At 48.5% G+C, this 12,961-nt stretch overlaps 1 protein-coding gene across 1 annotated transcript in view; it reads left to right on the top strand.

Moving 5' to 3' along the window:
• Window positions 1–12,961, top strand: part of TRIM71 (tripartite motif containing 71) — a 58,067-nt gene that overhangs the window by 43,453 nt on the left and 1,653 nt on the right. Inside the window, exons 2-3 of the mRNA XM_059939081.1 lie at window positions 2,789–2,956; window positions 9,039–9,173. Of these exons, the coding sequence (XP_059795064.1) occupies window positions 2,789–2,956; window positions 9,039–9,173 (303 nt within the window). The remainder of the gene's footprint in view (window positions 1–2,788; window positions 2,957–9,038; window positions 9,174–12,961) is intronic.

Here is a 12,961-nt window from a genome sequence, read left to right on the forward strand (position 1 = left end):
TTATTCTTTTAAAATAACCTTAAGTAAGCTGGTTCAGAGAGAGTTGCACCCATGCACACCCGTGTGCACCTTTGCCTATTCACCGAGTTTCATAAGCTCTAAAATTGTAAGTTTTTGACCTTAGAAATTGCCAGGTGAGTGAGATGTGGAGCTTCTAAATGGAATGTGACATCTTCCCAAAGTTTTACTCTGATATTTCACTAGAAAGTTTCCAAAATGTGGGACTTCCCAGGTGGTCCAGTGGTTAAAACTCCATGCTTCCACTGCAAGGGGCCCAGGTTTGATCCCTAGTCGGGGAAACTAAGGTCCCACGTGCCGAATGGAGCGGCCAAAAAAAAATTTTACAAAATGTGATCTCATTTTCAGGTTTTAGACAGTGTGTTCTTTTTAAAAAAATCAACAGTTAATTAAAAGCACCACTGAGGCTCTGCTTTTACCCACTTATACTGTCACCCCCATCCCCACCCCTGTGGTCCTATCGTCAGCCTGGAACGGCAGAAGCACTGGCACTTCCAAGATCACAGGGTGTTCTAGGTGCTTAGAGCTGCGTCAGTCCCATGTGAAACACTGTCAGGTGGGGTCACATCCCAGGACCCCCGTTTACCCATTTTAGAGATACCTGGGCTCTCCAGGCTGGACATGCGGGGGCCTGCAGCCTAAGGTTCTTCCCCACTCGCAGGAGCCCACAGACTCCTAAAGCAGGGGGACACTAGTCAGTCCACACCGTTGTCCAAGAAAAGGTAACTCCTGAGCAGAGGTAAAGAGAAGATTGCTTAGCTGTTTGGTAAGAGCAGGGAGCCTTCTGCCAGGAGATTTTCACACTTCACATTAGCAGGAGTGATCCCTTTATTCCCGTGACAAATGGAGGGAGCAGAGGGGAGGGATGTGGTTGAGTCGTGGAAACTGGCTGGAGAATTGCTTTAGCACCATGTCGTAAAATGAGTGTCGGGGAATTTCCCCACATTTATCCAGTTTAGCATTTTTCGGTTAGTATCTAAGGCTGGCTTGGGAATTTTAGATTCATCAAATGAGAAAGATTAGATAGTCTCTAAATGGTGGACCTTCTTCAAAGAGTGATTAGCCTTCACAAAGGAAGGCAGATGCCTCCTGGGTTCCGTCTCCCACGGCTGCTGGAAACGTACAGCACGGGACAAAAATCGGCACTAAAGTTACAAACCCGATCACGTTTCCCTCCTGTAAAATAAGGTCCAGAAAACTTGCCGTATCACAACCATTTCTTCAAAGTAGGAACGTGATATCCTAAGTCTTTCCTTTTTCCATTCCTGAATCCCAGAGTTCCCAGAGAAGCAACCTAACCCCTGCTGGCTCACACACCCCCTACGTGGAGCAGCCTGTTTGGCTGACAGTCATTTGGGCAGTCATTTCCTCGTGGACGCGCACTACGCCGAGACTTTGGTCTCTGGAGAATGAGAGGAGCCGCGTTCTCGATCTGCCCCAGGCCCTTTCTGTGTGGGACTTTCAGCCTAATAGGAACGAACTTTCTGGGTCTCTGTGCTTTGTGCTTCGGACAGGGTAACCAGCCTCCATGCGTTGGGACCAGCCCTTGCTCCCTGTGCAGCCTCTTCACCTCGAGATGAGTGCTTGTGTATGTGAAAGACACCCCCCCACCCCCCGACACACACACATGCTCCCTTCCCTGTCTGTCGAGTGTTGGCTCGCTTTCCTTCACCCCAGGTGTACCAGAGGCAAACTGAAGCTCTGCTCTTGAAAGCAAGCCAGCAAACATTTATAGACAGTGGCCCTAAGTGCCGGCTCTGGGGAGGGATGCAACGGGACTGGCCCCGTTCTGTGCCAAGGAGCTTTGGCTCCTGAGACCTCGGCTCTCAGCAGGTTTATCAGCAGGTGGAGGTGGTGCCAAGCTGCTCCCCCCCACAGCACGCAGGGCCCCAGGGAGGCACAGAGCATCCAATAAAGCGGCGCTCTCAGCACCGGCTGCCTCCCAGGGTCAGCCCCTTGGAACAACTTGGCAGGAAGAAGAAAGACAAGAAGCTGGCTGACTTTACCATTAGCCTTTGGCCTCTGTTCCAGAAGCTTAAGCCCGCACCTTGCTTGAGTGCCTTGGGTGCGCTCGTGTCCTTGATGGGGGGACGGTGGCAGCCAACTGCCGTGTGAGGGGCATTGATCCTGGCCCCCAGCCTGGTTTCCACCCCAGAGCGTGGGGTGGCAAGAGGAACTTGTCGATTTATCCTTTCATTCCGGCCACCAATCTCAGACCAGGGAGACAATCAATCTTGGAACCTTTCTGGGTAATTAATCTCAGATACAGGGAAATCTCTTATGGAGGATGATTGTTTTCTTTTGTTTTTGTTTTAAATAGTTTTATTCATATGACTGTATAATTATTGTCAATTACTAAGGTCAATTGATGAGCACCACATTTTTAAAAATTTTTTATTTCTTTTTTTGGCCACACTGCGCGGCATGCGGAATCTTAGTTCCCCAAGCAGGGATCGAACCCGTGCCCCCTGTAGTGGAAGCGCAGAGTCTTAAGCACTGGACCCCCCAGGGAAGTGCCTGGAGGATCATTTTGTTTCATCTTTGCCTTTGCGGTGTCTCAGTTGTGGTTGTGAATGGAACTGGAGTAAAACGAAGGGGGTGTTGGTTGTTTTTTCTTTGGGTGGGGATGGGGGGAGCAAGTTGTCCTCACAGTTGCCTGCAGGGCTCCCGCTCCCTATGGGGTGTGCTTGTTTATTGTGGGGTCCTGGGATGCAGGGCACCCCGCCACGCACCCCCTTGTCATTAACACCTGGCCCTCTCTGGTCCCCAGGTGCTGCACCTGTACTGTGACACGTGCTCAGTGCCCATCTGCCGAGAGTGTACTGTGGGCCGGCACGGCGGCCACAGCTTCGTCTACCTCCAGGAGGCGCTGCAGGACTCACGGGCGCTCACCATCCAACTGCTGGCTGACGCCCAGCAGGGCCGCCAGGCCATCCAGGTCAGTCCCTCCGCACCCGTCACCTGTTTCCCTGGTTCTTTCTTGCATATAAAACCTTTCCCACTCCCTTTCAGATGGCGTGTGTAGATTATTGGGCAGACACCAGTGTCTGGAGGCCATGGGACAACGACCCAGATGAGCCCATGTGACACCCGTGCAGCAGCAATCACGTGGTGGGGGGGGGGGCAGTGCACGGAGACCTCACAGTCTGGTGAAGATGACAGTGATGTGGCTGGAGTTACTGGCTGGTCAGGGCTTCTTCCAGATACCCTGGCTGGACCCCTTCACATCAGCTGCCTGTTTGCCATCCAGCCGCCTCCCCAAATCCAAGTGGACATTAGGGTGTTCAGTCAGGACTATAGAAAGGCTGGGTGCTCACCTTGCTACTCAGATTTGTTTATAGGTGAGAAATAAGTGAGCACGGGAAATTTTATTTAAGGTTGAATCTCAGACTCTTTCCTGGGTGGTAAATAAAGGTCATGCCATGGTTATTTACTTATTTATTTTTAATTTTATTTTATTGGAAGCATTAGTTATTGCTATGCTATGCCATGCTATTCTCTTCTGTTCTGTTGGAAGCATGAGACGTCCTGGTAATTTAGACCCTTGTTTCTGTTGAATTCCCATCCCTTTGGGGCTAGGAAGGGACATGTGTAACTCTGAGATATAGTGAAGTTCTCTTACATAGGCAGGTAATAGTGTGCCTTAATTTTTGAATCTTCTTGCCTGATCCAGGTGACAAGGTTTTAGGAAAACAAAAAAATCGTAGGTTGTTTCCCTCACCTGGTAGGATAAGCTTGAAAGTCAAGAAACATTGCTAGGACTTTCTGGTGGCGCAGTGGTTAAGAATCCACCTGCCAGTGCAGGGGACACGGGTTCAAGCCCTGGTTCGGGAAGATCCCACATGCCGCGGAGCAGCTAAGCCTGTGCATCATAACTGCTGAGCCTGCGCTCTAGAGCCTGTGAGCCACAACTGCTGAGCCTGTGTGCCACAACTACTGAATCCTGCACACCTAGAGCCTGTGCTCCACAACAAGAGAAGCCACCACAATGAGAAGCCCGCACACCACAGCCAAGAGTAGCCCCTGCTCGCCGCAGCTAGAGAAAACCCGCGCACAGCAGTGAAGACAGCCAATAATTAATTAATAAATTTATTTATTTATTTATTTATTTATTTATTTATTTATTTATTTATGGGGAGGGAAAGAAACATTGCTAATCTTCCAGCGGAAATTGAATAGGAGGACTTCCCTGGTGGTGCAGTGGTTAAGAATCCGCCTGCCAGTGCAGGGGACACGGGTTCGAGCCCTGGTCCGGGAAGATCCCACATGCTGTGGAGCAACTAAGCCCGTGTGCCACAACTACTGAGTCTGCGCTCTGGAGCCCGCAAGCCACAACTACTGAGCCCACGTGCCACAACTACTGAAGCCCGTGCTCCACAACAAGAGAAGCCACTGCAATGAGAAGCTCACGCACCGCAATGAAGCGTAGCCCCCACTCGCCGCAACTAGAGAAAGCCTGCACACAGCAACGAAGACCCAACACAGCCATAAATAGATAGATAGATAAATATTTTAGAAAGTAATTGAATAGGAAACTGTTTAGAACGAGTATTTGAATACATGAATTATTTTTAACACAAGACCTTTTTTGGAAATGGTAAAGAATCAGTCGTGTGTTCTAGGGCGGGCAGATGGTTTAGGATTTTAATAACTTTCTCAGCAGCTATTAGCATTCCTATGTGTGATACTGAAAGTAATCTTTCTGATGAGTCAAGTAATCTGATATCCAAGTCACTTTCACTCTTCATGAAAGTACAACATTTTGGTCACTTATGTAATTAGAGGATTTCATAAAGGTGCACAGATTCCCTGGGGGACATCCAGAGTTTGGATCAGGAATATAGTTGCTCTCCATGTAAGACAGCCTTGATTCGTTACTTTTATTTCTTTCATCACATTTCAGATGCCATTAACTGTAAGATGCACATTTATTTTATATACAACTAACAAAGGGAAAAAACCCACTGACAATGTTAAGATGAATCATAGTTTCAAAGATATTAAATGTGATAAAAATTACATTTTAGAGTGAACTACAGTAATTCCCCCTTCTGGTACCGGTATGGTGGCCTTTGAGCTTATGGGTGACACTTGCATTCTCTATTATCTTCTATCAGGACACTTTAAATACCTGTCATCAGGCCACCACTGTTCTCCATGGCAGACATCACTAATCACTTTCTGCACCCTTCCCTGTGAAACCCAGATTTGGCCTCAGACTCTTCCTCAGTACTAAGTGGCCACCACTCAGCAGTCAGCTGGCATCACTGACTTGCCTCAACTTCGAGTGTTTGATTGAATCTGTTAACATTTGAAGTTAACATTTTTTCTCAAGCCCCCATGCTTGTTAGGTGACCCACCCTTCCCCCCTCCCTGCCGTCCTCCCTCCCTCCCTCCCTCCCTTTTTCCTTCCTTTCTTTCCTTCCTCCTTTCTTTTTCTTTCTTTCTTTCTTTCTTTCAAGTGCGTGTTTCTGTTTTCAGAGCTTCCCCAGCCCTTTTACCCACTGCCATTTCCCCCAACCCACCTGCCTCTTGGCGTCCTTCAAATATGCCCTGCTTAGATAATGGGAACTAGTTAAGCAGGTCCTGGTCTGCACGTCTTGGAATGCAATGCTTGCCGGGGTGTTGTGTAGGATTTGGAGAGGAAAGATCCATTTGGTCTCTTCACTTAGGACTTTTATGACGACTAGGAATGGGGATGACTCAAATTATAGCCAGAGCTTTGCTCCCCTTTGACCTATTTGGGAAATGGAAGAAATAGCTCCTGTCCTAGGATGGGAGTTAACCCAAGGGCCTGCTAGGGACCTGGGAGGAAACACTGGGAGCAGCCTGGCTAGGAGGGTGGGTGGCGAGCAGACACTTACTGTGCATGCGGAAGGGGTGGTCATTGCTCTCCGGCCAGTTTTTGCCCTGTAGGAATGTGGACCTGTTATTTCCATCTCTTCTGATTTTAATGGAAACTCAGTTTGGTTAAGTAATATGATGTTAATATAAATAGAAGGCAGTTTGCTGCCTTTGCTTTCCATTGAGGAAGCGTTAAAGAAATGTTATGGACATAGGCTTGGTTGCCTCAGTCAGATATTGGTGTGGATACCAGCTCTGTGCTAATTAATAACCAACACATCTGAAAACAGGGTGTACCGGTTAATGACCTACCAACCTACCCTTTCACAGTCGTGCCGTGTGAGGCTGGGGCTACAGTGTTCATTTCAAACCACGTGTCTGGAAGTGGGGAGAAGGGACTTGCTTCTTCCTTTTGACTTCCTGTTCTTATCAGCAGTATTTTTTTTTTTTACCCTGGCAGCAGAAGTTGGTTCCAGTTTCCAGCTTTTGCCACTCCCAGAATGAGCTGGGCCTGGGGTGTCCCTCCCCCATACTTCTGGGTCCTGGTAACCCCTACTTTCTTCGTTCTCTGAGCCCAAGGGGTGGTAGCTACTGACTGCAGTTACTGTCTGTCTTAATCCTCAGGGTGCACTTTGCATTAGCAGTTCCCCGCTTCCCGTTGAACCAAATTCCCTATATTAAATCATCTCTGCTTAAATGTCTAGTGAGGTTTCTCTTTTTCTGAATCAATCCTGACAGACAGCCCGAGACACCCTGTTATGGTATCTGCTTACATGCACACTTATTTGATCCGTCAGTCTAACTTTTTGTGTTTCGGGTAATTTGGATACAGCCATCTATTTCAACTTGTTGGCTACTGTGTTAGTTTCCTAGGGCTGCTATAAACCGGGTAACTTAAAACAATAGGAATTTATTTTCTCACGGTTCTGGAGGATAGAAGTCAGAAATCAAGGTGTCAGCAGGGCTGTGCTCCATGTGAAGGCTCTAAGGAAGAACCTTCCCTTGCTTCTTCCTGCAGGTCGTGGTCTGCACATCTTGGCTTGTACCTGCCTTACTTCCAGTTTCTGCCTCCGTCCTCACATGGCCCTATGGGATATCAGTCACTGCATTTAGGACTTACCCTAGTCCAATACGACCTCATCTTAACCACGTTCTGAAGTTGCAGGCACACCTGAATTTTGGCAGGACGATATTTAACCCAGTGCAGTTATGTAGTGCTTTGATAAAACACGGTCATGGCCATAGACATGAGCAAGTATAAAATGTATAGATTGTTCCTGTTAGAACCCAGTGCTAAGTACCATGCACTGTGTACCTGGCCCCACCTTAGTTCAATCTGTAATGACACTTGGGACAGGATAGTAAAGATGGAGCAGAAACACTGTGGATAGGTGTCCTTTACTTCCGATTTTAGAGAAGAAGTGGCATCTGAGCTGGGTTTTGAGATTTTAGGGTGACTTTGGAAGAGAAAGGCATCCCAAGGCAAGGATAGCCAGCCCGTGAGCCACCCAGATTGGCCAGGTGCCAGCTCCGATCCGCTCAGTGGATCCTTAGGCCTCACGGGGATGGGGGCAGGGAGTGCAGTGGGCGGTTAACTGTGTCAGCCGTGCCATTATTGTGTCATCAGGCTGAGAGCATGAAAGGTGGTCAGTTAGGGGTCCCAGTTGTAAGTGACTGAATGAGTCATAGCTGATTAGCTGGGAGCATATTCATGAAAATAAGGCTGGTCATGTATTGTTTGATTCCATTTGTGTGAAATATCCAGGATAGACAAGTCTGTAGAGACTGTAGGTTATGGATGCAATGGGGGAGAGGGAGGGGAGATGGGGAATGACTGCTTCATGGGTGTGGAAGCTTCATTTTGGGTAAGGAAGGTGTTCTGGAACCAGATAGTGGTGGTGACTGCACCACATTGCATGTGCTGAATGTAACTCGTGGGACATTTTATGCTGCATGTATTTTACTACAGTTTAAAAACAAAACAAGGTAGGAAGTGTGAATAGGCCTACCTGTATGATGCGAGCTAAGTAGGATGAGGGGGGAGGATGGTTGAGCCTTTGTCTCAGGGGTTTATCAGCTGAGTGCTATTAATAAGAGCAGTATTTGACTCTGGACCAGGGGCTGGACTCAGCTCTTCCCACATATTGTCCTGCATTTTTCTCACTTTCACTCCGAAGTTGGAGAAGGCCAGGAGCTTGTCTGAACCAGTAGGAGGTGGAGCTAGGATTTGAACCTGGGTTTCCTGAGCCCTAGGATGACCAGCCTGGCTTGTCCAGGACTGTGCCAGCTTTAGATGTGTTTCGTGTCCCAGAAACCGTTCTCTGCAGGGCACACAGATGACTGGTCACCTGTAGCTGATTCCTGAACCCAGGCAGGTTCTAAACCCTTGAGGCTTCCCTGGGTCCCTCCTGATCTGGGACACCTGCTCTAAAGCCTGTTGCAGCATCAGCAGTCAGTTTGGGTTCCCTGATTTAATACCTCAGTATCTCCAATCCTTGTGGCTTTTCAAGGCATATCATGTAATATTCATGAAAACACCAGGCCTCTGTCTGGATTAATTTTTTATGAACAATCATACGTCTGATTAAACGGGCAGATTTACGGGGGCTGGTGGTACAGGGTGGGGGCATGAGGGTGCAGAGGTGGTCTCTGGCCATAGGCATGGCTTCTGAGGTGCATCAGACACTGTTTCCCAGTTTGCACTTGGCGTTGGTTCTGAGCTGGGCTGCAGCCTGTTGCACACCTTCTCCCGAGGGATGTGCCCAGCCTGTGAGGTTTCCCCCAGGTGGGGAGCCTGGTCGGAAAGTCTGTGGGAAGTTGCTCATGCACCTGCAGTAGTACATTTCACATCTGATCCCCAGTCTGTTTTGGGCTGTGACCCAGCTACACTGGTTTCACTGTGTCAGACTATCTCTTAATAGTCCTGACATTCACTGTGTAGGTGCTATTTCTCATACAAAGAAATGCAGCCCTTGCCAAGCAGCTCCTTCAGTTACATGTCAAACAGATGCCCTTCTCTCCCCCAGTGCCTGCTTCCTCTCCAAGGACGTGGACCTCGAGGTCTGGGTTGGGGGCCTAAGGCGTTAGCTTTTTGGGGCTGAAGAAAGCAGCCTTAAGTGTTGTGTGTGAGGAGGGAAGGTACTTCTCATGCTCTGAGATTGTTTTTGGTTTTCCAGCTGAGCATCGAGCAGGCCCAGACGGTGGCAGAGCAGGTGGAGATGAAGGCAAAAGTGGTACAGTCGGAGGTCAAAGCCGTGACTGCGAGACACAAGAAGGCCCTGGAGGAGCGGGAGTGTGAGCTGCTGTGGAAGGTAACGTGGGAGGGGTTTGCACGCCCACCCCACCCTGGGGCTCCTCGGTGGCCGGCACGGCCTCTGAACCACAGCAGGGTGACAGCATGCTGATGTCACACCCTGGATCCCGGCTCTGAGTTTAGATCACTTGGTAGTTTTCCCCTAAGTTTGTCTGCAGAAAGATGCAGGGGTTCCCCTCCGAGTAGTAAGACGACAAGAAGCCTTTTCAGAAGCAGTCAGGTCCCCGAGACTGGACAGAGTCTCAAGTTTTCTATTGCAGGCACTCAGGTGGAAGCAGAAAGAAGGGAGTACAATGGAGACTGCTGTTAGGAAAGCAGGCTGCTAACACTCGTCCTTAGTTTTGGTGTCCCGGCTGGTTGGACTTCCTGACCCCTTGTGGAAAACCAGTTTTCCACTTGTGGGGGCAGTGAGTGTGTGCCCTTTCTTCCTGTTGGAGCCGGAAAGAGCGCTGAGCACGCCTGTGTGCTGTTTAGATAAAATCAGCTGGAGAGATGACTCGCCCCGCCCACGTCCCCTGCAGCATTTTCTTCTCTGATCTTGCGCGCTCTCACTCAGGTAGAAGAGGGCAACGTGCCTAAGAGGGGCCAGTACCTCATGCCAGTTCAACTGGGATCACCTTCTCTGAACACAGGAACAAGACTATACAGAGCTGATGTGAACGGGTGTGTTTGGGTGTGTGGTGCTTGTTTGGCTCATTGCAAACTGTATGATGGTGGGGACCGCATGTCGATTTCTGAAAGTGGTCCTCGCCAATTTCCTGTCCCCTGAAAGAGTAAATTGTATTGGCCTTTGGGAAGGCTGTGTGGGCTTTTGCATTGCCTCTTCCTTTGAGTTAGCTCTGTACCTAGCTGCTTCTGCTTCTTCTGACTCTCTACTGCCTTTTGATAGAAGAGAAGAGTCCTTGGATGGAAACAGTCCAAGATTTAATTCACATGATTTATTCAGGCACCTTTGTGGGCCTGACACAGTTTTCAGACCCTCCGATGTCCCCAAGGTCTGCCAGTCCCATGCCACCCACGAATGTTAATTATAACTGAAAGGGGCCCCCTTCTTGCAACCTGAGAGCTCTGTGGTGAACTCTGCCACAAACTTGCTCTTCTGGATCTGCTGATGAAAAGGCCTTTGTGTGCAGGGGTTTCTGCAGATCTCACCTTAGTTACCCTCCCTCCGGTGGGGCTGAGGACCTCTCTCAAGGCAGTTCTCTTTCAGGAGGAATAGGGAGCATGTTTTTTACCGTAGGAGAAGCAAATTGGGAAGGACAGTCAGTCTCTTCTTCATGTTATCAGCTTTGTTTTTACTTGCCTAAAAACTCATTCTTGGATAACTCCAAAATCAGCTTGCTCATTCTGGACACACCTCAGTCCCATTTGTGCTTGCTTTTTTGCTGGGGTACCACGCCCCAAATCCTGTGGGAGTCCCCCTTCTTCTTCACTAATCACTGATTTTTCTGCTCCCTCTTGCCTGGCTCTGTCTGGGCACCTCCTTGTTACACAGTGGTTTTTTTTTTTTTTTTTCTTTCTTGCATCCTGGTTATTGGAGATAACTTGAGTGCTCGGTGACCCAGTTATAGGTATCTGGATGCATGTCCTTTCTTGTGGCTTGTGCATTTCCAGTGGACATGGCTGCCTCTTGGCGGGTAGCTGCAACCATCCGGTTGAGGGATCAGAATCGAGGCCGAGAGGTTTGGCCCAGTGCAAAACCAAACGACAGAGCTTCTCTTTGATCTGTCCCCACGTGGGCTTCTCTGCACACACACGTCCTTCCAGAGTGGACAGATGAATACACATGAATCAGGTCCAAAATCATGTTATCCACCCCCGACGGGAAAATCGGATTAAAATCCAGCCCTTCCAACAGTGGACCCTTATTCTGAAGTAGACTTTCTGTGGCTTTCAGATCGGTCAAGCACTCAGAAGTCATGGTTCTCTCTGCAAAACAGCACGCACTGGCTGGGCGACTGATCTGTTCTTTTCAGAGGAAACCACTTAAACTTAGAGGACTGAGTTATTTCCTGCAAAAGAATGGAGAACTGATCAGTCAGACAAAAATCCCACGTTCCCTAATAGTGTGATCTGAGTCAGAAGCAGGTCAGAACCCCTGTTTACATATCACGGTGTTTTAGATTTAGAGGCCCCTTTGGAAATAATACAGGCCAACAGTTGCTAAAAAGTTGGTATCTCCAAATTTGGGGTGTGGGCCCTCTCAGGCTCCCTGATGAAGATTTCTAACCCCTGTGAAGAGAGAAAACGGGACAAGGAAAGAGCAGGGTTTGTGATCCTCACCAAATCCGTCATTTTATTCTCTCCACACACAGGCTTTCTGTCTCTGATTGTGTGTGTGTGTGTGTGTTTGTGTGTTTATGCTGAGAGAGAAATATCCTTCAGGAGACTTCAGGCCCTCTGTACATAGGAGCATTTTCGATTCAGTCTGTTGGGAGTGCATGACCAGCCTTGTACTACAGTCCGTTGGTCAATCCTGCCTCTGGTCCCCTTTCTGCCACTTTTCTCTCCACATTCAAGGCCACCTGTCCCTGACAACCCTCTGTCTAAATCAGGCCTCCCTCGTCACTGTCTGTCACACTCTTTTTCTATCCTCTAACCCCTAGCACTGTCTGAAATTGTCTTGCAGTATTTCTTTGCTTGCTTAGTATCTCTTGCTTTAAACTCTAAGCTCAGTGGGGCAGGGCCCATGTTTTCTATGGGCCACATGTACCTCCAGCACCTGGCACAGAGTAGGTGCTCAGTAAACGTTTCTTTGTTACATGGCTGTTTCTAACTTCTATTTAATTTCTGAGAGAAAATTTGCAGGAATAATAAAAGAACCCCATGTATCCTTTACCCAGATTCACTGATTATTTACATCTTGCCCCATTTTCATCATTCTCTCTCAGTAGGTGAGTGTGTGTGTGTGATTTGACAGTAAGTTGGAGTATTTGAGACACTGCCCCTTTACACCTAAATGTTTTCAGTTTATTTCCTCTGAGCAAGGATATTCTCTTTTTTTTTTTTTTTTAATAAATTTATTTATTTATTTATTTATTTATTTATGGCTGTGTTGGGTCTTCGTTTCTGTGCGAGGGCTTTCTCTAGTTGTGGCAAGTGGGGGCCACTCTTCATTGCGGTGCGCGGGCCTCTCACTGTCGCGGCCTCTCTTGTTGCGGAGCACAGGCTCCAGACGCGCAGGCTCAGTAGTTGTGGCTCACGGGCTTAGTTGCTCCGCGGCATGTGGGATCTTCCCAGACCAGGGCTCGAACCCGTGTCCCCTGCATTGGCAGGCGGATTCTTAACCACTGCGCCACCAGGGAAGCCCCAAGGATATTCTCTTAATCACAGCTAATCAAAACCAGGAAGTCGAATCTTGATATAACACCAGTATCTAATCCTTAGTCTGTAGTCACATTTCACCAATAGCGGGTTGGTGTTTTTTTGGTTTGGTTTGGTTTGGTTTGGTTTGGTTTTTTTTTTTTTTGGCTGTGCTGCACGGCTTTTAAGATCTTAGTTCCCTGACCAGGGATCGAACCCACGCCCCCTGCAGTGGAAGCACAGAGTCCTAACCACTGGACCATCAGGGACAGTGTGTGTTTAATAGCAGTGTCCTCCCAATCCAGGATCAGTTGTTGCATTTAGTTGTCAGGTCTCTGTAGTCATCTCCTGTGATCAGGGACAGTTCCCCAGCCTCCCTGTCTTCGGATTTTGCCACTTTGGGGGAATGCAGACCAGACGTTTCTGCAGACCCTCAAGTGTGAGGTTTCCCTCGGTATGAGTATGTCAGCTGATGCGTTGTTT

Source organism: Balaenoptera ricei, chromosome 11 (assembly GCF_028023285.1).
Source record: "Balaenoptera ricei isolate mBalRic1 chromosome 11, mBalRic1.hap2, whole genome shotgun sequence".
Classification (NCBI taxonomy): Eukaryota; Metazoa; Chordata; class Mammalia; order Artiodactyla; family Balaenopteridae; genus Balaenoptera; species Balaenoptera ricei.